At 47.2% G+C, this 27,907-nt stretch overlaps 3 protein-coding genes across 3 annotated transcripts in view; 2 read left to right on the plus strand and 1 right to left on the minus strand.

Moving 5' to 3' along the window:
• Positions 1-202: 202 nt before the first annotated feature.
• LOC122617984 (dynein axonemal intermediate chain 4) lies at positions 203-2,447 on the minus strand. The gene is made up of 4 exons (XM_043794079.1): positions 2,265-2,447; positions 759-2,200; positions 479-694; positions 203-419 (listed from the first exon to the last, which is right to left on the minus strand). The coding sequence occupies exons 1-4, from the start codon at positions 2,445-2,447 to the stop codon at positions 203-205; spliced, it is 2,058 nt and encodes a 685-aa protein (XP_043650014.1).
• Positions 2,448-4,939: 2,492 nt separating this feature from the next.
• Positions 4,940-27,907, plus strand: part of LOC122616634 — a 42,663-nt gene continuing 19,695 nt past the window's right edge. Inside the window, exon 1 of the mRNA XM_043792165.1 lies at positions 4,940-5,159. Within this exon, the coding sequence (XP_043648100.1) occupies positions 5,114-5,159 (46 nt within the window). The 5' untranslated portion in view covers positions 4,940-5,113. The remainder of the gene's footprint in view (positions 5,160-27,907) is intronic.
• LOC122616635 lies at positions 25,999-27,723 on the plus strand. The gene is made up of 2 exons (XM_043792166.1): positions 25,999-26,115; positions 26,188-27,723. The coding sequence occupies exons 1-2, from the start codon at positions 26,113-26,115 to the stop codon at positions 27,721-27,723; spliced, it is 1,539 nt and encodes a 512-aa protein (XP_043648101.1). The 5' UTR covers positions 25,999-26,112.

Below are 27,907 nucleotides of genomic sequence, written 5' to 3' on the forward strand. Positions count from 1 at the left end.
ATAGGAAGAAGGCCTCAAAGTTCCAGTCGAGCTGAGCTTTGATGTTGGCCTGCCTTTGTGGCCATATCACGAGAACTAAACCTTCAAGCCCGAAAGGAAAAAGCCAACGCATTAGAAATAGATTGGTATTTAGTGCCTTTATTTGTGTCAATCATAATACTCATACATGTGGCTTAAGTCTATGATATTTTGACTGAACTAATCACGCCCTCGTTTGCTTCTTCCCACCCGGGTAGCCGAAATAGCCGACGCTCTTCACCTGCTTGCGGAGATCGGGTTGCATGGACAGGGCCTTGAAGATGGCTCTCTTCAGCTGCTTGTACTGAAAGTGCGGCGGGAAGGGCATGTCCTCGAAGGACATCATCAGCAGGTTGCCCGCCTCGTTTCCCACGGCCAGCGAACGACCGCAGTGGGTGAACCTGGAAAGCAAGGGGATCACTCACAAAAGGATCACTCGAGGAGATGACTCCGAACTCACTTGAAGGTGGTGTAGAAGATGTTGGCATCTATCGCCGTGGAGGAAACCGGCTTCATGGTGCTGTTGCGCAGGTCCCAGATGTCCACGGTGCTGCGACTGAGCGAGACCAGGATGGTGGAGTGGGTGCGGCTCCAGCGGGCGCAGTGCACCGGGGACAGGTGGTGCTGGAGGGTCACGATGGGCAGCAGGATGCCAGCCAGCCAGATTCGAATGCACCTGATGGGGATTCATGAGTGAGCTACTAGTGAGAGTAGCTAAACAGAAGTAGTAGTATCCTTACCAGTCACTGCCGCAGGTGAGGTACATCCTCGGTGACCAGGGAGAGAACTCCATGCAGGCGGCGGGTCCATCGTGCACCTGCCTCAGTTCCAGGTGCTGCAGGGGGTAGTTCGTGGAGCACTTGTACAGCGTGCCCTCATCGGTCAGCACGTAGTATATGTCCGCCTGGACAGGATCGAGCACAATCTCCAGACACTGCGGATGCCTGTTGGCCAGGAGGGAAGCCGCCGGCGGCTGTCGCTCTATGGGAATCCCCTCCAGCTCGCCCTCCGCCCGCTGCAAACGCTGCTGCTGCAATCCCAGCATATGGGGACTGTTGATCAGCCTGTACTTGGTCACCGCTCCCGCCTGCGAGGTGGCCAAGAAGGGCGTGATGTGCGGGTTCCTGCACCCAACATCGCCCTCGAAGTAGATCCATTTGATGGCGGTGACTGGCTCGAAGTGGGGCGAGGATGAGCGCTGGGATACGGCTAGTGGGGGCAGATCCTGTCCAGAAATATCCCTCACCTCCACACCGCCATTGTGCAGTCCAATGGCCAGCAGTTGGGGTTGGGTGGGTGAAAACTCCACGGTGACCACAGGCACTTGGTAGTGGTAGCATCGCTCCGGGTTGACAGGGTTCTTGATGTTCCACACGTAGACCCATCCGGATCTGGGCAGCTGGCTGACCTTGCCGTGGCTGTACACACCGTAGGCCACCGCCATGATGTCCCCATTACTGGGACAGAAGCTCATGTCGCTCACCGCCTGGTGGACCTTGGGATTGGACGAGGGTGGGCTCAGTCTCCACAGCAGACCCAATCGGTACTTGAACTTCACGTCCTCGGCCAAGGGATCCGGAGGGGCCATGTTCCGGTACCTCCGCTGCTGGGGCTCGAACACGTTGCTGGCCAGGATGCGCATGGTCAGCATGAGGGCCAGTCGAAACCCGGGCAGGCTGTTGATCCCCACGAACTGATCAATTCCGCCCACGTGGTAGGTGGTGATCTCCATCTTCTTCTCGCCCTGCACCTCGACGCTCGTGGTGGACTTCTCCAGGTCCGTGTACGTGTCGTACATCTCGAAGTTGGACACATACGAACCCATCTGGGCAGTGGTCAGCCGCTCGGTGTTCACCAGCCTGGACTTCATCAGCGCCGTCATGGTTTGGGTGTCCGCATCCACGGTTCTCCTGGTTTTGTCCGTTCCCGAGAGCAGCTCGTCGTACTTCCGGTTGTCCTCCATCACCTGGCGACCCTCCTCCGTGTCCGCCAAGGCGGTCATGCTGCGCCGCTCGAAGAGCACCACGATGGGAGACTTCCGGAGCAGCACCTTGATGAAGGGCGTGGCTGGAGGACGGGCGGAGTGGGCGGAGCGGGCGGAGGCAGCCGGCTCCTTCAGATAATTCGGCTCCTCTAAGGTGGGCGACATGGGCTTGTCCAGCTGCAGCTTGTAGAGATTGATCTGGCGGAACAAAGTGCCAGATTGATTGATTTCATTGTGCATAGGCAGGATGGAAGGCACTCACCCCCAAGGCAATGTCATCCAAGGAAGCCCGCATCACGCACTTCGTTCGGTACTCCGGAGTGCGGAGCTTGAGGAGATGCTGCTGCTCCGCTCCGGGATCCCGCATCAGCGGATGCTCCTTGATCATCCTGCTCAACTGCTCGAAGTCCGCGGTGCGGTAATCCTTCCTCAAAGGGCGCGACATCCTCGAATCCTCCTCCAATAATTGGGAAGAGCGCGTGCCGCCGTTTTCCCAACTTGTTTGCCGCGGGCGCAGACGCAGACATGGCAACGCAACAATGGTGGTTACCATATATGGGTGCCATAACTACCATGACTACCAGGTGCTGCAGTTGCATTCGGGTTGCAACATGGAATTCCATCAGCGGGCTTACACATGACTGCGCTCATTGCGTCCATAAATATTTATAACTCACATTTAAATCGCGCAACAAAAGTGCATAATGAGAAGGCGGGGTGCCAGGCCAAATACGATTGTATTGGGTAGGGAAAAGATATATTTAAATATATAGTGAGGGAAAACATAAGTCATTTCAGTCCAACATCAAATTGGAGCAGTCTTAGGGAGCTATTTCCTTAGTGAATCCAATAACTTCCGCTGCTTGTGACCCCCGAACCGGAGAAAAGAAAAACAAGCCACTACCAACTACAAAGTAAAAAGTACAAACTACTAACTGCCAACAAATAAAATTCGTATTCGTATTCCAATTAGACGCGTACCAAAAGCAATTTGCCGCAGTAGAAGAATAGCAGACGGAAAATGTTTAAATAGCAAATGGTAAATGGTAAATAGTAAATAGTAAATGGTAAAGGGTCTTTAATTCCGCCACATAGCCCGGCAATGGCCAAAAGATGAGTGGCAGAGGAGGAGGAGCACTTGGCCATGTGGGCGATTGTGAGCGGCAAGCCATGCAGCACACTGAACGAAAATTGGATCGGGTTGGGTATTAAATATGTATATTTCACAATTCAAGTATGACTCATTGATAGGCCCTACCTATCGGCAGTTAAGTACTTTAGTACAGAGAAATTTCATTAACTAGAATCCCAACTTAAAAAAATGACAATCTTGAATTGAAGTTTGCTTGCTATTACCCTATTTAGAAAGCAAAGCAATTTGCCGTGTAGTTATTTATAGAAGAAGTCGGAAAGAAGTTGCTTATGTTAATTTGGCTTTATGCTTCGCTACGCTGATTCGCTTGATGAACATATGGCAAAAGGGGATGATTATGAGGAGGATGATGGGGATGAGGGGGCCCAAACCGAGTGGGGATGGCCAAGTGCACTGTGCCAAAAAGAGGGGCAAAGGGGCAACAGGACCACGGGGCACCAGAAAGAACAAACCATCAAGCCATCAACGCATCAAAGCGTTAAGTAATAAATGTGCAGGTAGCAAGCAAAAAAGAAAGAGTTAAGAATTAGCAGTTAAGAGTTAAGAGTCAAAGAAAATGAATCCAAGGGGGGCTATAAACAATAGTCGGCTGTCTTGCAGGTTGCGTGCATTGTGAACTCTGCACGAGCCAACGATCATTGTTGTTGGTTAACTCAACAAGACTGTGGTTGTTGTTGTTACACTTTTTGGGGCAGCCACAAGCACTACAGTCAGCGAAATTCAGTGAACCGCCACCGACGCAACGCCAACTGCGCAGCCCAAGTCGACTGCGGCTGCGACTGCGCAGTCGGCGCCACACTGAATTAACCCATCCATCTTTTAGGTGTTAAAAGTACACTGGATATGTTTAATTTAATTATTAATTTTTAAAAATTACTTGAAGTACTTAAGACTCAATTCTGTGATAGGTTTTTAATAGATATACCAGCTTGTAAGCAAGTGAGGCTACCACAATGCCAGCCAGCTATTAGCCATGTTAGCCGTGTGTTTGTGAAATAATTAATATCTTTGTCGCCAGCCAGCGAGAAACGAGTCTCGGGCAGTGGACCCAGTTTGAGAAGGGAAATAAAACGCTCGTTTTTACGAACATCTAATTGTGTCCACACCCTGGAAACCCATAAAACGATCTGCGCTCGGGCTGTGATCCATATTACCATGCTGTATGTCGCTCGTTGGCATTCAGATCGGCTGGGTTTTACACCTGTTTTATGTCCCCACTGGCCCCAATGTGCGATGACTGCCCCGCGGAGCGCCGACTGCGGCGTCCGGAGTTTCGGTGTAACATATTTTCAGTTCGTTTTCATTGTGGCACGGAGCGCTGGTCTTCGCCGCCGAGCAGAAGAGTTGGCGGCAGCGCTCAAGTTGAGCTCACAGCTCGCAGCTCGCAGCTCGGAGATTTTTTTCGAGGCAGCAAAGCCAAGCGACTTTTTATTCGTTAATTAACCGTCGAGCGGGCCAGAAGTCCGAGTGGCAAGCGGCAAGCGAGTAACGCTCGGCTTAACGGAAGTGCTGAAACCGGGCGGCTAATTGAGCACACCTCTCGGCCAGGTGACAAGCAGGTGACACCGCAGTGACACCACAGTGACAGCGGAGAACACAGAGGCCCTGTGGCTAAAAAACGAATCGAAATCGCTCCATATACGAAGCAAGCTCATAACTTTCCTCGCTGGCCGGCAGCTCATGTCTCAATTTGTCGCGTGAGTCGGGCAAGTGCAGTTGCCTTTCGGCCGCGTTTGAATCTGTGAGATCTGTGAGATCTGTGTATCCGAAAGATACAATTCGTAGGCGGGCGGGGGAACTCGGTTCGGTTCCTGAGTGATTCGAAATTTATGCTAATCGGCGGAGGCTAAGAGCATTTCGCAACAGACAGACCCACACCCGCATAACGAGTGATCACATAACGAAACCAATCGGCAGACAGATCTTATCAGCGCCCAAAGAGGAGGAACACCATCACAATGCTGTTTTGGAAGAGGCGTCTTCGGCGGTCGAGCAGCTCTTCGAGTAAGTCCCAGTTTCTGTATGGTGGTCATGTTGTCTTTTTTGTGGGCAGGGGGAGGCCACGCCTCCAGCGGTTGGGCAACGAAAGAAATATGATTTCGCCGGTGAATTCGGCAGGTGAATTTCGACGTTCGGTCCAGTGACAAACTTGAATATTTTGGCTCCGACTCATCTGCATAATTTGCATCTTAAGCATCATTTCTTGCTGTGCCCCACGACTGGTTTATTGATTTTATTTCAGCGATTCCCTGGCCAAGATTCCCCCGGCCAGTGTAACGATCCAAGATCGTAAATTCACCCTGCTGGGCTTTATCACCCACAAAAGACCTGGACAAATACAAATGAGAGCGAGAGCTCGGCGGGACATGAATAATAGCTCATATCTGGCCATCGAGATTCTCGCCGAGGTGTTCCCTTTGTGGATGACGATTGCCCAGAGATTTATGAATGGATTTAATGTGTTTAGCATAATTATGCAGATCACCGTGTCGCAGATAATATCTCACTAGGTTTCGGACTCAGGCGTAAACAGTTTGCTTGGAAGTGGAAAGATTTGACACATTCACGACCAGTCGGATAAAGATTTGATGGCTTTGGGTCTACTAACCATTATGGTTATAATGTGGTCAAAAGTTAATCCCTTGTAGCCATTGTAGCTTGGAACCCTCTCCTTCTTCCGAGAACCCATGGCCCGCAGTCAGGTGTCATAACAGATTTGTCCCGATGGCCAACAAGGTGTAAGTGCCATCCAGCATTGGATAGCATTGGAACCTGGCCCTTTTCCCCACATTCTTGTGGTTGCTCCTCTCATCTTATCTCTGCTCCATAACTTTCCAGCCAAGTGCCGACCATGTGTCTGATTCGCTGAATCTCAGTTCTGAGCGCAGGGGCTTTATTCGGGATCAAAAACATGACTTTGACTTGTGGTGGTAATGTGATGTTAATGACAATCATCAGCAGCGACACAAGCAATAACAACTCAGACTGAACTAAGAGGAGGAGGAGTAGGTGACATCCACACCACCGCCGCATGAAAGTAGTAGTCCCAGTGGTGGGCAGCCCCGCCTCCTGAGCCGCGGAGCACGCCTAACACGATTCCGGGGATCGGACAACTCCGCCAGCGACATTTTTATGTGCGTTCCGTTCCCGAAAGTCGTGGCCCATAATCGGCTTACCCCGAGTTCGTTCTTGGCTCTGGCCATCCGCAGTTGACACTTTTGGCTATTTGGTGTGTTTAGTTCGTGGCCGGAGTCTTCTGTTTTCGGTATTCTTCCCTCCAAGCCGCATAGAAGCTTCCCATCAAGTTGCAGGTTTAATGGTCGCTTGTGGCCCAGTGCCGTATCAAGAAATGAGTTCGGCGTTTTGTTGTGACATTTTAATGACTTGCCGTGGCTCCGTGCCCCACCGAGATGGTTATCAATATTACAAAATAGTTTTCGGCTCTTGGTCGGCGCGGTGGAAGCGTGCTGGATGGGATTGGAATGGTAAGCAGTGTGGAGATTCTGAAACCCAAGCACATGCGCAAGGTGGAACAATTTAAATTACCATAAATCAAAAACACGAAGATATACACACACTGCAGTAAGAGTGGCAGCATAAATTCCAATTGAAAGTTCCTCACTTGGCCCAGCTCTATTTGGGGCACAGCATTTGCGAGTGCTTTAACTGCCATAAATTCCGTTTGTAGATCTTTCACTTGACCGGACTGCGCCCCCTTTAAGGTCCATTTACCAGATCTCTGGGTCAGTCCTCCACTACCCGCGCATTCCGCGAGGCTCGGGCCTCGAAAATCGTCTGCAAATTGCTCATAAATTACATGAAAACCGTCGCAATGCCAAAAGCTGCACCTACACCATCATTATCAGCTTGTAAATAAAAAGACTTTATCAATCGTTAAGCCGCGGGCGGAGACTCGCGATCCGGAGACCGGAGACCGGGCACGGGATCCCAGCGACTCTCTCACCTAATAACATAAAAGTCGTCCGAGGGAGGAGATGAGTTGAAGATGCAGCGAAGGTGGAGTGAAGGTGGATGCCCATTCCCATCTTCATTCCAGGCTGAGTGCCCGCCTGAATCCCAGGTTGAATCCCAGGCTCCGCTGCGGTCAAGTACAAATATTTTTATTTATGATTTTACAGATCAGCATATTGCTCAATAATTTCACCGCAGCGGCAACAAAATAACTTTCAAATTACGCCTGCCGAGGATCCTCGCTTAAGTGCGCCAATTTCGCGATTATTATTGCCGGCTGCGTATGCAGATAATCGTGACCCGACTCCCAACTCCAGACGGAGGACGGGCTGCCTGGTGCCCATAACTCAGCCGGTTCAGCCGGGAATACCATGAGCCTCAACCAGCCCGGTTTATCGCAGTGCATGGGAGCAGGTCAGCCAGCGGTTTAATTACTCTATTTGGCTAGTTTTTCGGGGTCGAAAGTGGGTTGTGTGGGCTAGTTGGGATCTCGATTTGGATGTGGATCGGCATCGGCATCGGGATCTGGAGTATTTGGGGCAGCTTAATATTTTCCCATAAATTACTCGGGGCCAAGAGAAAATTACTTTAAAATTTATGGCCCCCGAAGAGGTACGAGCCGGCATCTTACACGCTGATTTGGCCCTTTTTATTTTCGGCTGGCCGTTTGCTTTGGTTTCTTTCTCTGGCAATCGGTCCCTGGCTCTGCGAGGATCTCGGATCTGGGATTCGGGACTTGGGAACAGGTATGTACGGGTACCGACCGCAATGATATCCGCGTTCCGAGGGGGCGGGCCCCTGGAAAGTTCGCACGATTGATGATCGACTGCGAGTCGCAGTTGCTCAGCTCAGCTCAGCTCAGCTCCAGATTCCCTGGGCTCCGATGACGCCGTCCTGTCACCGCACTGACATCGCCGTTTATGTAATTACCGCCGGCCGCTCGGCGATCACAGAGCTATCCCGATCCCAGTCCCGTTCCCGATCCCCATTCATGTCCCCATCCCAGTGGATGCGATATGATCGCGATCGCACACACAGCTTTTGGGCTTTGGCTCAACTCTGGCTTTAGCTTCGCTTCGTACGCAGCTTGTAATTATTTTCTACTTAATCTTCATCACATGAGAAACATGTCGAAAAGTTAAGCGCTCGTCATGAGGCGTTGCCTCCACTCCTCGCTCCTCGCCCAGCTTCAAGTCCGGGGATGCACTTCATCGCATTTCACTTGCACTCGAGACGCGAGTGGAACTTCCTCAGCCATTTCCAATTGCTAATGACTGCAGGAAGTGGCCCGCACTGGGAACTTCTATTTCGAGGAATTCACCAAATTTCACGGCTGCCAGCGGGGTGTGAAAAGATAGCTTAAATGTGGGAAGTATCCGAGTATCTGAGCATCTCAGTATCAGCTTGTATCTGCGAGATACGTTTAATTACATCTGAGCTGTGATTCTCCATACGCCGCTGCTTCACGTGCAGCCTTCACATTCTACAAGATGTACGCCGAGATATGCACAATCCGCAGATGAATCAGATTTTCAGATACGCCCGATTCGCCGGATAACATCTTGCTCGTGCTCACCAGCCGCCGCAATAAGTTACTCAGATTTTATGATGCGACATTTCGGCTGCAAGTGCATGATAGCCGTTTCTTTCCATATGTTTTATAGGCATTCATTGTGCCCCACAAAGAGGGCGAGTGGCATGTATGGGCATTCGCGGGGACCACGTAATCGTCTGGCAGTCACTTGGAACTGCAGTCCCATCCCATTCCGTCGGGAGGTACAATCTGTTATCTTCCTGCTGGGCAGAGTGAAAATGAAATGGGCAGTGTGCGTGCAGCGGATCACGCCCCATCTCCTCCTCGATCTGCCAGTGCACATGGCACTATACGAGTATAGCCAAGTAACATTGTGTGCCATACATCAGGTGGATTCGCATGCAGATGAAGGTGGAGATTTCGGAGGGGGTGTTCCAACCTCTGACCGAATTTCCAGCGATAATTATCGGCTGGCGTGCAAATATGCGCGAAGAACGCTCGCTGGGCATTCGCATTCGGATTCGCATTCGCTTTCGGCTTGGTCTTGTGTTTTAAATGGAACTAATTAAATTCGGCTCCGAAAGCGTTGAATTTCGTGTGTGAGCCCGTAATTGGGGCTTGTAAAGCCGCCGGGAAACGCCCACAAGCGAACCGATTTGACTCTAATATACTGCCCCACATACCCGCAATCCCCACATCCCCATTCCCCAATTTCAGACCCACTTTGCACTGATTTAGTGTCATATAAAGTTGTAAGTGAAGATTATGTTACCAGAATTAATTGCAGCCAAGGTGAAGGTAACCAGGCTGGGGAAACCAGTCAAAAGAGAGACTGCGTCCCCTTTGCCAGACCCATTCCCATTCCTACTCCCTCTCCCACTGCCACTGCCATATCCATTCCCAATCCCCGCCTGCTTCATGGCTCGTCCCTCCGCCTGGCGTTCTGCTGACAGCACGTGCTGAAGTCGTTCTGCCCCCCGAGTCCCTCTGTCTGGGTCTGCGAGTTTTCTGTCAGTGTTGTCACGCAGTAATGGGCAAAAAGAGCCGAGCAAGGGCAGCTACTGAAGCTGGACTGCAGTTTGAATAGGCAATTGGTGTAGGGCTAAATAAATCAAAGGTAAACTTATCATGTAGGAAGACTATTTAGTGGATTCAAAGTATCTTTACATATATAGAATGTGGAGAGAAAGTGCTTTACTTTGGCTATTACCATGTACTATATCCCATTCATAATGAGCTGCATATTCACAAGCCAAGTCCGCATCACTGCTATCAGGTAATTTTTATAATTTAATTGACAAAGTGACAGGTTTACTCGGAGTGGCTCGTGGAAGCCTTAAAAAAGCAGGCAATTGAGTCGATATTGATTTTGGCCCACACATGCGAGTGCTCCAGAGATACGGACACGGATACGGATACAAGCCGTGATATGGACTTTCTCGCATAAGTGCCGCTTGGCACCAGGTCGGCTACTCAACGTCTCTCGGGGATGGGACGTAAATTGACTTCCAGGAGCAGGAGTCGCAGCAGGACTCGCAGTCACTTGCTTCCTGTTCGGAGCAGGTGTGCTCCGGCCCGGCTGCCGAGATTTAATGTCATTGTCTGGGGCTGCCTACCGAAACTCTGCCTGCAAATTGCCAGCAAGTTATGAAATTCCACAAATTGTGATTTGCATGAAGGCAGGCAGAAACAGAGAAAGAACAAGAAAAAGGAAGAGGAAGTCCGGCAGGAAGCCCTGCACTGGGCTTAAAGCTCACTTGGCCATGTCTTACAGGATCATAATATCCTTGGCCTGCGCCTTTTGCACAGCAATTCAACTGCGTTGGCCATGTGCTGCCTTTCTGGTTTTCAAGCTCCATTCTTTGGCTGCTTGGAATTCCGTTTGATGCACATTAGATAAATATTCCATAATTCAATGCTGACTAGCAAGCCAAACAGACGCTGCTGGCAGGGATTTGCACTGGGAGAAACGAGTGGCAACGAATGGGTAACTGCAGCATCCAAATGTAATGCTCATTGAAAATGGTCAATGATTTTAGACAACAAGATATATTTCCACTTGAATAATCAGACTCAGAAGAAGATGTTTATAGCTGACGACCCATGCTATATCCATACAACTTTTTGGCACAATGATTTCCATTTTGCATAAGAGATTACATCACAAACTTTTTGGCAAAAATGTAGAATTTTTAGGTGCAAATGCCATTCGATTGGAAATTTAATTACGAGTTGAACGAGATATGACATTCCATACTCGGAACAGTATTTTCAATTTTATACACAAAAAACAGGCAGAATAGACAAAACTAAGATTATTAGTAATAATTTATCGCCATAACTTTGCCAAAGAGTGTCACACTAGTAAAATAATCACTGTTTTTTGCAGCTAGTGAGGTCTACTAACTAAGCCCATCACTTTTTTTCCGATCAAAGAAAATTAATTTTTGGCCAATTTTTGCATTTTTGGTAAGGGGTACCATCATAATTTTTTGCAAAAATTGGTCAAATTTAAAGTTGTTCAACTGTGAACGCCAATCAATTAGGAATGTTTTTACGAGTATTTTAAGGCATGACACTCCAAATTTGGGCGAATATTTTTGATGATATGGCTAAATCTACGAATATTAATCGTCCCTTTTTTGGGTTTACAAAGAGACGTAATTTTGCGCAGTGCACATATGAGTGGGTGGGTACATAGTGCACATTTCATATGTATTTGCCAACAGCAACTAAACCCAATCAAACAAATATTTGAGATCCGTTTCAGTGTGCGGCTCTGGGCCAATGCCCTTTCTCTTTCTCTTTCGCCCCGCTCGCCCCGTCTCTTTCTACTAGTATATTCGCTATTCAGCCACCAAAGTTGATTTTATGAATATTTTACGGAATGCAGCAGCCGCAGCAGCAACAAATAGGCAAATAAAGTGCAACAAAAGGAACAGGAGCGAAGGGAATTAAATTCAATTTTCTAACCCACTCCGCGGTGGAAAACTCCGCCATTTAATGGGTCGCCGAGTGGAAAAAGTGAAAAATAAACGTCGCAGTTTTCCCGCCCCTCTATTTTCTCACTTGCACTCGCTCTGCGCCCAGCATTTTCCGTTCTCCATTCTCCACCTGCGAGAAGTGGGAAGTGAGTCTAGTGCGAATGTAGCATAACTCCTGGGGAGACCTTGACAAGTCAGCCCACCCCCCGCAACTCCCACCCCAAAAAAAAAACCCAACGTCATCATAATTACGTATGAGCGCACTGTGGTCGGGATTTTCCCATCCAGGATGGTGGCTGCACTTGTATATGATGCAAAAAACAATTACCATATGGGGTGTCCCGTGCCCGTTTCCGATTGCCCTGCAATCCGAGCTCTGTGTTATGCAATCCTTTTCCTGGCCGTCAGCGAAGTTGTTGCTGAAATTGTTTAGATTTTCCCCACTTGCATTGCGCATACGCCTTTCCTGCATTTTCTTCTGCGAGTCTCTGTTTCTGTTTCCCAGCAGTTTTTCAGCACCTACTTGGTTTTATTTGGATAATTCCGTTTTGTTTTGCTGTCTTGCATTCCTGAGTGAAGCAAAAGAGCCAAAGCGACTGACTGGCGTGGTGGGGCAAATCGCAAAGCGGATTGTGGGGAATATTTGATGGGCGGCCAATGTGTTCGGCACTGCAGAAAAGGTACTTTAACTACACATGATTTTCCATTTAGAGCTCTCCTTAAAAACTGAAAAACCCGAATGATTCCTAGCTGGTTAAGCCAGTCGATTGGTTATGTTTTTACAAGCATTTTATGATGTACTTTGAACAATTTTATGGAAAATTTGCATAGGAACAACATATATACATGAAAAATAACCTTTTTATAGACTTTTGGTCATAACATTGGAAAAAAATGACTCACAGATAAAATGATTACTGATTTGCAGCTAATTGCCTAAACTAAAAGCCTAAATCACTATTTTCGCAATATCTGCAAAATTATTTTTTGGCCAATTTTTGCATTTTTGGTAAGGGGTACCATCATCATTTTTTCCAAAAAATGGCCAAAATTTAAGTTTTCAAATTTTAAATGCAAATCGATTGGGAATGTTTTTACAAGCATTTGAAAGTATGCCACTCTATATTTTGACCCATATTTGCCCAGATATTGACAAAAACCGCATAATAAGTGGTGTTTCTTAAGTTTTTAGCCCAAAATCCTATATATTATATAATTTTTGTATTTAAGAAACGGTTAAGTTAGTGCGTTATAGTAGACCTTATACTTTAGAGAAAGAAGTTTCTACTTTAGAGAAGGAAGTTTCTATACCTTCAGGTTTGGTGTGAGAGCAAGCGAGGGTGCTGAAGTGTGAGGGATTCATTCAAGTGGCTTTTAATCACCATTGTATCTGGAAGGCCCCTCCTCCACTTAATCCTCGTAACCCCGGAGTAACCTCAGCAATAGAAGCAACAAAGGGAAGACAAGGGGCTCGAAACAAAGGCAAAAGCGGAACACGAGAAAAAATGCCAAAAAGAATACTGGGAACCAAGCGCGTGCCTCACTGGGGATCTCCTTTTCGTACTCCCTTCAAGAGTCTGGAAAACGGAGGAGCGGGGGCAGTGGGGCTGCGGGGGAGCGGAGGAAGGGGAGGACTGAAGGAGGCGGGGGACTTAGTCATAACAGCAACAACAACGAGCTGGCAAGATGATGAGAAACTCGAGCGTCAAGCAGGCAGAAGCTTTAAGCCGCTAAATTGTATCGGATTACAGAAAATTCCGAGCCACGAAGCTGAAATTCCTTGCCCGCAGGCGGGCAATCCTCCCCAGCAGGCTGCTCCACCTCTCGAGTCCCGGAACCCCTGCATCTAAATCCGGCAGGGGCGTAGGTGGATTCTTATACTCGGGATATCAGCTAATGCCGATCAACGCTTGATCTTAACGAGAAGAAAAAGAATAACAGCTCTGCGAGCATACCAATACCATTAATCCCCCTTCAAAGTGCGCTGACTACGCCCCTGTTCGCGACCCCTTCGCTTGCAGTGCATTTGGCAATACCGAGTTGGTATGTTAATGAAGGTGCTTCAGCCGGCAGGGGCGGGGAAGATGGAGGAGGGGGCCATGTTGTGGGTGTCGTCCTCGACAACTAAAAAATGGCCGGAGGGCGAGCTGCATAGAAACGGATCAGGGAGAGAACGAAGGAAAGATGACACACAAGTGCAGGCCCGCTGAACCCGTGAACTCCGAGTATCGCGGGGAATCCCAGGGACGCAGACCAAGCGGGTTGCGGAATCGAGAGTCGGAGTTGGAGTTGGAGTTATGAAAACCAGCCCAACAAGCGAGTCTTAGCACAGTTTCCCCAACACGAACATTTAAGCAGAGACAATCGATGGCCACGGATGATCGAAAGACTGGCGAAAAAACAAGAAGAAAACGCGAAATGCCAGACAATTTGCCTAATTCGCGTTCTGAACCCTACAGAGCCCCCCCCACCCCCCTCGAACTTCACCCCTCCCCTCTGGGAACAGGATGAGCCGCATTCCCTTTCCCGTTTCCAGGGGCAGCACACAAAAATTGCTGCGGTTTTCGGGGCTTCGGCTTCGGCTTAGGCAACTGCAATTATTGTTTGCGGCTTTTCAATTGCCTCGCCCGCCTCCCGGTCCTCCTGGCCCCCAACGATATCCCAAATCCCCTCGAGAACCCATCGAACCCCCTCTCCCTCCCCCCCTCGCGAGTCGCCGCCACTTTTGGGTTCGCGTTGTGGAGCCCCGCAGTCAGTCATCATAAGGTGAGAATATAATAGCGCACTCGTGAGATGCGTGACTGCAATTGTCTCTACGCCCGAAACTGGCTGGCCACCATGGGTTAATACCACACTTTTTGGCCTAAATAACCAGAAGAAGTTAGGAAAGGTGATTTTAGTAAATGTTAAGCACATTTTAAATGCTTGAAGAACTACTTTTCTTTATTCAAAGTATGCAGCAAAGAAGGTACACAACCTTCTCCTTGAGCACAAGTGTTGCATACTTTTAGACACTTTGTATATAAATGATAACTGATAAGTTTGATTTATTTTTTGGATTTTAAAGTGCCATTCCTATCCACTGTTCCCACCGATCTTGGTTTCTGGCCCGGCTGATAAGCAGCCCAAACAAACAAATAGTAATGCACGATTTGGGCTCGAATCCGCTGAGACCTTGCTGCATTTGGCTCTTTGATTGAGCAGCGCGAGCTCGCCTTTAGCTAATTGAGCTTTATAGTGGAAGGTGGGTCGGGAAATGGGTGCCCTGGAATTCTCTGGGATACTCCGCAATTCCCTGCGATTCTCTGGGATTCTCGGGAACTCTCCGATTCTCCAGCGCTGGGAATCTGCGACCGCAGACGAGCTGCTGGACCCCGACTTCCTGTTCCATAACTCTCTGGCTTAAGTTTGGGCGTTTGGTCTGCACATTTAATTAAAAATGAAAAGTTGCTGTCAAGAAAAGCATTTTGCGGAAAATTAAAAGTTTTCCCTTTTATTTTCGCTGCTTTTTGTCGTCCTGCGTGGGGAAAAAGTCACATGTGAGCAACAGATTTTGCACTTTTGGCTTTTTAAGCTGTCTGTGAGGTTTTGTTAAGTTTCCCAACAGGCTGGGAATGCTTTTAACTTTCATATTGCTTTTGCTTCTCTATATATGACATAATTGAAATTTATTTAATTTGATGCTGACTAGTTTGGTAACTTTCTTTTATAGCTGCAAAAATATAAATCATATATTCAATTTACTGCATCAATTAGCAATTTGCCCTTCTGACTTCGAAACTGCGTATTACTTCATTGCATTTTATGTGCAGAGTTACTCGATTCCATCATAATATTATCCCCTTTGCCAGAGTTCAAAGTTCGACTTCATAAAACTTTTCCCTTTTTTTCGGTTTATGCCATGTCAACTTTGGCTTACAATCCTCAAAAACTGCACACAAAAAGGCGACGACAGCAGAGTCATAAAATCAAAATAAGAACTTTATTGTTCACGACGCGGCGGGAAAAGGGCAAAATCTGGAATATTAAAGTCGAGTCTATTAAATTTTTTTCTTATTGCCGCACATGAGCGAACTTTGGCCATGTATAAAACATATGATTTTTGCTTGATGCTCCCGCGGGCCAATTTATGTGTAGAACAAATGGCTGGCAAACAAAGCGGCCAGAGGGATGGAAACTCCTGCCAGTCCTGTGAGTCCTGGCAATGCTGTTGTCTCGGTGTCCTGGCAGGATGCGGCTGCTCCCGTTCCTGCTCTAATAAAATAAACCTTCAGCCAGCAACTTGCCTGCGGGCTGTAAATTTGAGCGCCCCGTGCAGACATAAATTGTGTGTTAAATACATTTTATGCGCTCGCCGAGGAACTGCGTTTCCTTCGCATCCTCCTTTGCTGTGGAGTCACTGAGGCTGCAAACGTAATCAAGGTCGGCGCCGCCCACTGACCCACCGCCCACACCACCCACACCGCCCCATCTTCGCTCCCTGACGACGTTTCTCCGGGCAACGTTATGATGTATGGCCGTAGTCACTGGCAGAGCTGCCTTTGCCGCGTACAACGTGTCGTATGCGTATTATTAACGCACGTAAGTCGCCTGGCATCCTTCTGCCGCCTGGAAGCCTGGAAACGCTCCACCTGCCACCTCCGAGTGCTCCGAATGCTCCGAGTGGTGGTAATCCTTTGGCTGCTCCTTTTGTTGTTGCCAGGGCACCAGCTGAGCATACACATGTTTGTGTCACATTTGGACTACGCTTTCTTGGCGAAAGTCCCCACCGCCCCCTCCCCATTTCACCCAGCAGATTTCTCCTGTTTGTCTGCTCGGCATTTCCTTTGTATATTATAAAGAAATTTGTTCTGACTTGTTGTTGCCGCTACTCCTTTTGTCGGTCCTATGTCGTTCTCGTTGCCGTGGCTTACACAGCAAATTAGGAAAAATCGCAATCCATTTTCATTCAATTCCCCCAATATTAAAGGCGAAAGTGTGTGTTAAAGTTCCATTTTATTGCTTTTTCTTTATTTATCACCTAAATTAATAATACTCAGTAATTAAATGAGTTTAAAAATTAATTAATTAAAGTAACAGCATGCTCTTAAGGGGGGAACTCCCTTTAGACATTTCAAAAAATCGATTTTTTTTTTACTGTCTTAATCGATAGGTATATGCTTCGAGAATATAATTCCGAAGTTTCAAAATTCTATTTTCAAAATTGTGGAAGTTATGCGACTTTAAAGCGGCGCGCTCGACCGGTGCGTGAGCCGGTCCGCTAACTTTGAACGTCGTTTTCTCAGAACCATGTTTTTTAAATTTGCGTGGGTGATTACAAAAAAACTAGTGAACCGATTTTGTTCATCCTTGATTTATTTTGAAGATCATAAAAAACTGCATCTGTGGTACTAGATTTATGAAAAAAAAATTTTTTTTAACTATTTTTTAAATAAAAAAAATCGAAAATTTTTGCTTCAAAAACGGAAAATTTTTTGAATGCTCAATTTTTATAGTTAATGTTCATAAATACCGTATATTTTAGTACCACGGACAGAAAAAACCTTCTCGAGTAAAAAAATGTTTGATTTTATGATTTCAGATAAGAATTGCGGTCAGGATCGCCCACGCAGATTTCCATGTCAGCGGCGAGGCGAGATACAAGATCAGCTAAAACTTCAATTATTTATAATTTTGCAAACAATGAAAATGTTTTTTTCTTATCTTTAAACATTGTCCTGAATATATATAATACCAATTTGATGTGATCTTTTTTTATTTTCCCAAAAATAAATAACAAAAAATCACTAGATTTTTGGCTTCTAAAGGGAGTTCCCCCCTTAAAACGATTTAAACCTTAATCCCAGCTTATGGTAAGTTTATATGAATCTGTTGCCATAAATTAGCTGCTAGTTCAGTTAAGTGCTCCCCAATTTCTGGCAGTGCAATGGGCGTGGCACCCCGGCGGGACCGCTTCCTTAGCATACTTTCGTGGCATTCCTTGGGTCTGGTTCCCTTGGCCTGGCCAAGCCGGAAATGCTTTTAGTCACTGCTCTGGCTGGAAGTTGTTTGCATTTGTCCCGGTTTAAGGTCCTGTTTTTGGTCCTGGCTGGCTGCTCCACGCCTCGTTCTCGTCCTTGCAGCGCCGCTTAAATTCCATTTTAATTTGTTGTGTTTCGTTTTAATTCTCATGTTTTGCTCCATCGTTTTTATTTTTTGAGCATTTTTTCTCTGGTGAGCCGCTGAAGAGCGCTTAATTACCAGCATTTCTATGGATGCTGGCGGGGCATAGTCCTGGATGCCTGTATTTCTGGATGCCTGTATTCCTGGATTGCTGGGATCCTTGATTTCCTGGCGGGGGGTGAACGAGTGCCCTTTTGAGTGGGCCAGGAGCTGTTGAAATGATTTTCGTTAATTTCGTCAGCAGCAGCGGCTACAGTTGCCTGATTTTGATTCACTTTACTCCATTTGATTTCGTTTCGTTTCATTTCCAGAGGAAAAGGAAACTGATTGCGGAGCTGGCATTTTGCGGCCAGCTTTTCAATTTATAAACTGTCGATTTCCTTCCTTTGGCCGAGCTCTTTATGGTAAATAAAATGTAATTTTATGGCTGCACTTTAAGTTGAAGAATTATTAATTTACTCACCTAAGCTTTAAACAGAATACATTTTCTGTATGAAAGGCATTAAATTCTTTGTTATACTCTCTAAAATTTCGATTGTTATTGTTATCTTACAACCAATTTATTATTCCGGTTTCCTGGCTAGTTTGAGCCAACATGAAAGCCTAATGTTTATCCAATTAAAATATGGCATTCAATTTCGTTAATTATTATTGCCCCGCATTTATTTTTGCCTGTTACAACCAACAACATGGGAAAATGGGTGAAAATCCTTTTGGGAAACCAGATGCAACTGAACACAATAAAATAGTTTTTAGTTGGTTAAACACAAGCCACCGAATGTTTCATGTTCTGTGGTCAAAAACATTCGATGCATTCCATTGTGTGGATGGGAAAATCTCTTTAAATTCTTTTCAGAAATAATTTTAATTGATTTATAATAAAATATGCGTGTGCTCTATTAAAAATGTATGGTGTAGGCCGTGGGTATTTCTGGATTTTGTTCGCAGCTGTAGCTGAAATAATTTCATTTCCACTGCTCTACTGTTTAGGATTTATATGTGATTGTGTTCGGGGAGTGACCATCATTTGCATAAGCCGCTTATCCTCTAATCAGCTAAGTAAATTATACATATTCGTGTATCTATGTACATAGATACATAGCTATCCATTACAGGCGAGTGAATCATTCGAGTGGAGCACTTTGATGTCGTCGCGAATACTCTTTGCCATTCACGGGAATCGGAATCAATTGAATGTCCTCAAAGCGCTCTTCACAATCCGCAACTACTTAAGCCCGCTTTGTAAGCCGTGCCCCCAAAGCCCCCCTTACGCCCCCCTCATCGGCATTATTCTCTTTAGCTCCCAAATAACAAAGACAACATCGAAATAATCGCTCCAAGGAGTCAAGGATGAGGGGGTCGCGGTATCGGGCTTGGCATTAGAGACAGATGCCTTTGTGTCACTGCAATTGACAAAATAATCACTGCTACATGGCTGGTTGCAGCTACAACAAAATGAGACAACAAGCTGCTGCTGGCCACAGTAACAACAGCAGAAACACACATATTTCCCGCCTAAAATGAAAAAACAGCAGCAAAAACCAGATGCCTTCAAGCCTTTCAGAGAACGAAGCTGGGATACTCTTCCATAATTACTATCTATGGCTACTAAAAAAATAGACCCACTGTCAAACAATGTATATTGCTACGTGGTTTGAACGATTAAGATAACATATCAAACATCATTACAGTTGACACATAATAAAGTCAGGAGATCTTAAGCCTTACATATTTCCATTAAATGCTTATTTAAAGAGTTGAACTCCATTTTAAAAGCGTATTAAAACAACTAGAAATATGAAGTCAGCGCTTAGCAACATTTTCTCATGTGCTGTGCACATTTGTTGCTGCCGCTGTTGCTGAGGTTGCCCATGTTGCCGAAGTTGCCGATGCTGCTCATGTTGCTGGCAACATGTGGAGCCGAAGCCGAAGCTGGGCTTTGTTGTTGCTCCGTGGGGATCGACTTCGGCAAGTGCTTCGGCTCGCAGATTTTCCGTGCGATTTTCAACAGTTTGCAAAAACCTTTTTCGCGCGGCTCAGTCTGCAGCCGCCGTCCGTTGGTCTCGGTTGCTGTGCGCGTTGTGGAGCGGAAGTGTCGAGAGTCGCCGGCGAAAGCGGGCCAGAAAGCCCAGCTTCTATAGCCACATAGCCCTATAGCCATCGAGCCATATAGAAGCCCGATCCCGAAGCCCAGCAGTCCGTTGAACCTCTGAAATGGAGGAGTAGCGCACCACGCGACAAAAAGGCGCCAGCGAGAGTAAAACTAAAGGTGGCAGCCAAGCCAGCCACACAGCAAAAACGTGCAACAAATAAACACAGAACCTAACGCGTTTGTATTTTTTACCGCAAGACAAACACACATGCTGTGTGTGCGTGTGAGTGTGTGAGGGCGGAAGTCGTTCCATCGCCATTGTTGAAAACCCCGAAAGGAGAGGCGAGGAAAACAAACCGTGGCCGGAAACCGGAAGTGTGTTATTAGTGGCGCCTCACATTTATTTACTCGAATTGAAATGCACTCCACACTCTGTGAAGTGGTTACAAAGTGAAGTAAAGTAACAAAAGCACGAGAAAATTATATTAATTAAAATTTATGCCAAAGTTTCGGTAATTTGCGTGTGTGTGCGTGTACGTATCCGTGTCTGTGCCCGTGTCCGTGTGCTTGTGCTGTGTCTGTGTGCCAAAGTTTTAATTGAAGAAAACTTATCGCCGCATAAATGTTCGTTGCGCTATGCTAATTGAAATATAACGCAACTGTTGCAAGAGGAGAGCGAAAGAGGACGCGGATTACAAAGGGAATAAAGGACTTAAGGAATAAAGGAATCAAAGGACGAGGAGCGACTTGACAACCCACAGACTGTTGAGGAAGGTTAGTTAATTGAATTGTGCTAACAGGATAACTTGCAAATTATGAGGCTGCAGCTGGAAGTGGGAAAAACGTGCGGGGATAAGGGGATAATTATTATCTCATTTTCTACCATATTTTTTTTAGGAGCCCTCCTATTGCTTAAAGTAATCCTATCAACAATGATCGCCCAAGGAAAGCTAATGTTTTCTTAGTTAATCATTTGTATAAGATGGCCGCAAGCCAACTTTATCGCCATTAATCAAGCCAGCCCATCAAATTCGTATTTATCAACCCGTTTATTTGCGTGCCATTCAAACTTTTCACAAGCGGTATAAAAAACTTTTTTAATATCCTCTATCTTTTGCGCGATGAAACTTTTCGTTTGCGACCGCCTATCAAATTCAATAATCACTTAAAACCCATAAATATTTTTGGCTGGCCCTTCGACAGTAAAAAAAGCGATGCCACCACTTTTCCACTGGCTGTCAATGTCACTTCAATGATTAAAACTTCAGCGCAAATAAAACGGGCGAAAGGATGACGGACGAGGGCGATGCGATGCTGCCTTTGGGTCGCGGCAGCCCAATCATCCACCGACGCACTGGGATCCCAACCCAACCCATGCCATTCCATCTGAAACCATACCATTGCATACCAACCTGGTTCGGTTTCCCTTTTTTATAATGAAAACATAAACATCTCTTTACCCCAAGTTACTCTGCAATTTGCTTTACGCCCTCCGCTGCCCTGCGATGCTGTTCCTGTTCCTGTTTCAGATCCTTTGTTTTCCTTCGGTCGTTTCTCGTAATAAATTTTTAATTTTGCTTAATTGAAAATGGCCCCGCCTTGCGAAGAGCACACAGAGAAATATTGATTTAATGCAGTGTTTTACAAACGAAATTTATTGCACATTTCTTTTTATAAAGACAACGTTCATGGTTCACTAAGATGACTCCAAGGAATGCATATGCATATCGTACCAAGTTGTGACCAGCACTTTAGAGCGATCCCAAGTTTCTCCCTGTGCAGCCATGAAAAGTAGAGTACGAAATAAAAAATGTATCGCTGCTCGAACCCAAAGGGAAATATTATTGAACAAGAAGCAGTGCAGCGGAGTTGAGCAGTGGAGTTCCCACACTCCGCATTCCGGTATTCCCGCATTAGCTGACGGGTCGAGCGGAGATGCTTCTTAAGCTGCCATTGTCTGGCGGACGCACGTGCTCCGGCTGATTCTCCGGGGGATCTCCGGCTGCCACTGGGAATGGGACACGCTCAACGCTCAACTGTCGCCCCGACCACTTGAGCACTCCACTCGAGTGCGGGGGCAAGGTGCTAAAAGCTGTTCACATATTTATATAGCTGGCTGGCTGGCTGTACCATATATGGGCAAACATTTAGACAAACAACAGCATACTCGGTGGGGTTTTCTGGCGGGGATGGCGGGCGGATGGGGAGATGGGGAGGTGAGAATGGCTACTGGTGCTTAAAATGGGTCACATTCTTCTCGCTGCACGTTGCCCCATGAATGGCGTTCATTTTGTGGCGCCAAGGCGTTGCAAGCTGCTGGAAAAACAGACGGCACAAAAGTAGCTCTCTCCGGTGTCCAATGGCCCTCTGAAGAGGCTTCCCCCGTGCACTGCGAGAAAACTATACAGGGGTCACAAAGAAAAGGGCTTGCATGTGTGACTTTACTTGAAATCTTAAAGTGCTTTAGCAACAGTATTGAATGTATGTGTTAATCTGATAGAACTTGAAATGTTTGCAAAAGTTTCCTTTGCCATTTTCACAATAAAGTTATAAGTGCTCAATTTCGCGATGTGCACCACTTATGAGCACCTCCTGCCCCGGCAGGCTCGTTAACACATTTCCCAGCAGCTTATTTATTGCATATCAAGTGACACCTCAATCCCAGGCCAGATTTGGAGAGAACAGGGCTAACTGCTGTGGGGCCATGTGAGCTGGCTGGGAGTCTGGACTCCGGACTCTGGACTCCACACCGAGCCAAATGACGTCGTCAACGTCGCTTCAGAAATGTTTTGGCATAAATTAAACAAGGGCGGCGCACACTCCACTGCACCGCTGCATTGTCCAGCCGGAGGAGGGGGCGGCTCCAACGGGGGGATCCTGGTCCAGTCCGGTCTGTTTGCCTTCCATTTTGTCACACATTGGGGCTCAAAGAGCAACGCCAATTTGTCTGAAATGTTTTGAATTCTAAGCGCGCACGAGAACGGGCGATGATGGCCAGATCTTGATGGCACTGGCATGCGGATGTGATGAATGTGGGATGTTGGGCTGCTGGGCTGTTGGGCTGCCGGGTTGCTGGAGCTCTTTGTGTCGCCTGCCATATTTGCCTAGTGGAGCGTGGTCCTGGCTGAGTGTTGAGTGTTGTATTGCAGGTGGATCCTGCTCCCTGGCTATAGTCCCTCTGTCTGCTCCGGGCTATTTGATTTTTCCATTTTCCCACTCCCACATCCACATCCACATCCACTGCCACTTCCACTGCCACTTCCACTCCCCAGCGAGAGTCAATCAATTCGGATGTGGCCTCCCCGGCTGAGGGCTCCGTGTGAATTATGTGGCGATAAACTTGGCCAGGATGGTGCAACTTGTTACCCATATTGTGTGGCAGCACCTGAAAGCGAAACACCTGCTGCAGATGCCACAGCCCGGCCAAGGCTCACACGTTGATCTTATCGCCGCTGCACTGCACACACCCAAAATGCCAGAGTTCGACCCAAAAAAGCTGAAAAAAGCTGCAGAAAGACTGAAGCAGCCCAGCCAGAAGAATCTGCGCCGGCACAGCTGGGGTTCTGACAATAGGAGCGACTTTACGAGCTCTTGGTTCCATATATTGCATAACATGGAGCTCCCAAAGTGGTTCGGTAGCTAAGTGTGCCAGTCTAGAATGTATAGAATTAGGTTTACAACATAACTAAATAAACCACATAATTAAGTGTCTAATATAATAAGCTCTACAAAGGGTCTTCTATATTAAAACGCTTTCATAGTAATCACGCTGATTATTTTATGCTCAATATTCCCTTTACTTTATTTTTTGGTATTTTGTGGGTGCTATTTCACTGCCCTGCACTGTGCTGGCTGCCGTGCTACGTACCCTCGCCTGCAACTGCAACTGAAGCTGGCGAAGCGATCCAGGTCCGCGCTTATCTCACTGACCATGATGATGATGCTGCCTTGGCCTTGGGCGTCGTCTCCTGCTCCGCTGTGCTCCTGCCCCTCTTGGGGTTTCTGTTTTTGTCGTCCATTCGTTGCCATTACCCCTAGCACCATTTATTTACATTCATTCCTTATTATTTTCGTGTGCCTTCGGACCCGGGGTCTTGGGAGTTTGGAGCTTGCAGTTCGAAGCTTGCAGTTGGGAGCTGGCCAAGTCAAGGGCCGCAGCTCGCCTCATTGTCTGGCCGCGATGGCCGACTCTGGAGGCTGGTTGCTGGATGCTGCATGCTCATAGAGTCGAGGGAACTGCCCGCTAATTTCGCCTTTTCACAGATCCCCCTTCCTGGCACCCTCCTCTTTCGGACTTCTCTGTCCACCTCCGCTCCTTTGGTATCCCAAGCTGGAGATTTTGGGCCCAGCTTGTGTGGGTTGTGGCTCAGCGAATTCCTTTGCCTTCGACTAAACTTCTTCAGCTGCTGGCGAAGTTCATTGGCAATTGGCAATCAAAGGTATATTAGCTGCATTAGCATTCGACATTCCTAAAAACATGTGATATGGAAACAAGTAAAAATGAATTTCTTTATCTACTTATGATATTCCAAACAAACGTTTTCAATTAGTTAGCAATACTTGAGGGTATTCCCCAGTCGACTTGATCTTGCTTAGCAGCACCAGCGGAGGACTGAAATCGAGTAGTGGGAGTGGGAGGCTCATGAAAAATTGAGCAAGTGCCGCACTTGCAATTTCAACAGCTCATCTGCCGCTGCGCAAAACAATTTCATGGCACAGCAGCAGCTTCAGCCTCATTCTCAGCTTTAACTTTAGCTCCTTTCGGAGTGGAATAGTTCCTGACTTGTGCTCTGTGGGCATTTCCACTCTTTGTTTTTTAAACTAGCAAGTGCCTGGATATTAGTTTCTTTTATTGGAAAAATCAAAATGAGAACGCAGCAGAACTCTTCATTCTTGAAAGTACTTTCAGGTGTATATTATTTATAAATAAAGCTGTGCCAGTGAAACTGAGCTCAACTGAAAAGCAGAACTAAATAGAAACCTAAGTGGATTTGTACAAGCTTAGTTAGCCTTTCCTTTGATTACATTACAGTATACTATAGTACAAGTCATTTATGTTTATTACGCTCAATTAGTTACCCATCTTACCTGCATACTTACCATACCTTGAATGGCCAACTAATATGTTCATCCATAACATTTTAATAGCTTCTGAAATTCGCATTCCCCTCGCTTGTAGCTTAGTAATTTGCGTGTAAGAACTCCATTTGCCGCCTTGTTTTTCGGTGAGCCAACCTTGTCGTATTTTCCTTTTGACCAGCTCGCAAAATCGATTTGAATCTGTGGGGTATTTTCGTCTGTCAACGACAAAAACCTTCAATCAAATTGGAGTATGCCAAAAATCCGAGCCATGCGTCGGGCAATTCAATTACAAAGCCCAGCAGGAGATACGTACACACGAAGGGATCTGCCCATGCCCGCCTCCTACTGTCCCTCATCCTCCTCCTCCTGGTGCTGCACTTCTCCATTCACGTGGCATGTCAATGACCAGGTAGCACTCATCGCTCACCTGGCGACATGTCAATGGGGCAGGGAAATGGGGCGGCAACAAAGTTCCGAAGATAAAGCTCTTGCCATGAATATGCAGCTGATGTGCACTTGCGCTGGCGAAGAAGAAGCCAGTTCCCTTTTGCTCCCAGTTTTCCCCCCTTTCCGCCCGCTTTCCACTGCTTTCCACCGCTTTCCACCGATTTAGCCTTAAGCTGCTACTGCTACTGCCGCTACTCACTTTCCTCACAGACGACAGTCTTTTGCACTCGCCCATGCATTTTTCCATCGAACAAAAACATTGAAAAGCGAGTCATAGATTTCCGTTTGTGCGCCTCGGAAACAATGGCATTTTCATGTTGCACGTAAAGCGCACCAAATAAACCCGCGGATAAAAGGGAGCAGGAGTCGGGGTAGGAGTAGGGATTGGGATACGGAGAGATAGCACTGGCACAATATAACTTGAGTGCAATTCCATTTTTACCGATATCCCTGCCACTGGCGCCTTTTAAGTGAAGTGAACCAAACACAAATCACGCAAATCGCTGCGATAATAGCAAAAGAACGCAAAGTGCCCCGGGATATTTGGGTAGATAGTTGAAAGAGAACCAGCTGATCGATGGCTGGACATTTCCTGCAGAGATTAGGCTTGTGACCTTTGTCCAGGCGCAGTATAAATAGCCAGAGTGAATTCTGAATTGGCACAGTTCAACTGAAACCCTCATCATGGTAAGTCAGCCGAGGGAGGGAGTCCTTGGGTAGCACAATCGCTAACTATTGGCCTTCCAATTTCTCCACCAGCATTCTCTACGACTCCTCGTTCTCCTTGGTGTTCTGGTGGCCACTCAGGGCAGAGTGTTAGACCAGGACACGGCTCCGGCGGTTGCCGTTTCACCTCAAGAAACCAAACCCGTGGAGGTCAAGCAGGAAGTGGCCAACGAAATACTGGAATCCAAGCCGCAGCTGGCTGGCTCTGCCACCTCCCAAGATCTGCCGGCTAACCCACCTCCTGTAGCTACCGAAACTGTTGCAGTGAAGGAGGAACAAGCTCAGGTGGCGAACTCCGCAACTCCAGAAGTGCAGGAAAGCCAACCCCAAGTGGTTTCATTCGTAGACAACCATTCCGTTCAAGTTGCACCAGAAGTTACTAAAGAAAACCAGGAAGCAAACGCCGCTCAGACCACCAATGAGATACCCAAGGATCAGGAGCCTCAAAACCATCCCGATGTCCAAGGGCGCGACAACAAGTTCCAGTTCGTGTACGAGCAGCCTGGTCAAAACCAAAACCAGATTCCACAGATAAGCATTCAAGACCTGGACAAGATCTTCAAGTATCAGGGAGTGCAAGTGGTCAACGGATCCCAATCATTGAACCAGTATCCGAGCTTCTACCCGAAGGTGGAATACGTTTCTGTCGTAAACACCTCGGCTGCCGATGTGACCCAGGACATCCACAACCACACGCACTACTATTCCAACCAGAAGAAGCCCGGATTTCCCTTCCCCTTCCTGCCCAATCCCTTCCAGAAACAGGAACCCACTTATGTTTACCTGAATCAAACTGCCAACTCCACGGACAACGTGACTTACCACACTCACATCCACGAGGAGATCAAGCCGTTTCCCTTCCTGCCCAATCCCTTCACCGACTTCCCCAAGGTTGTGGGCCTCAGTTTGGTGCTTCTCCCCAATCCCTTCTACGTGAACAAGAACCAGAACGTGAACCAGTCGCAGGTCGTAAGCCTGCCTGCTGGATACCAGGAGTCCGGGGAGTACCAGTACTTTGGAAAGTTCCGTTCCTTTTCCGAGGAATCCCAGAAGCAGCAGCAGAAGCAGCAACCGCAGCAGCAGCAGGCTCAGAAGCCCAATTTCTACCTCATCCCCAATCCTCTGGCCAGTCAGGCAACCGGTGATGGTCAAAAGGCAGATGCCAATGTGCTGCTTCCCGTGAATCTGGCTGCTCTCCCACTTCTGGTTCCGGCTGCTGAGCTGTTCCAGGCAAAGGATTCCCGCTCAACATCTTCAAGCATCAGTATCCAGGATCTGATCAAGGCCACCAATGTCCATGTGAGCCAGCCCATCAAGCTGGCGGCCAACAATGGCTTCACGCAAGTTCAGAAGGAGCAGGCCGCCATCCAGCAGCTGATCCTCAGCCATCTCAGCGAGCAGCAGAAGCTGTTCCAGAAGCAGTCCGTTGCGGGCGGAAAGCGCTCCCAATCCGCACAGCCCGTTGTCCAACTCCAGGAGGAGGAGGAGAGCTCCGTTCTGTTCGCCGTGGAGATCCCGAAGCCCATCTATCGCTTCTTCAAGGGCATCTTCGGTGGTTTCTCCAACTGAGATTCCATTGAGTGATCACTACCGAGAGAACAGCAAAGAACCAAGGAGGAACCAACTAAGGCAAATACTTGTAGTTATTCACTAGAAAAACAAATAAAGTTAAATGCAAACCAACTAGAAGTTGTTTGATATTTGATGAACAACTATACTATACCTTAAAAGTTGCCATATTTAAACGAGCTTA

The sequence above is a fragment of the Drosophila teissieri genome, chromosome 3L (assembly GCF_016746235.2).
Source record: "Drosophila teissieri strain GT53w chromosome 3L, Prin_Dtei_1.1, whole genome shotgun sequence".
NCBI classification, from domain to species: domain Eukaryota; kingdom Metazoa; phylum Arthropoda; class Insecta; order Diptera; family Drosophilidae; genus Drosophila; species Drosophila teissieri.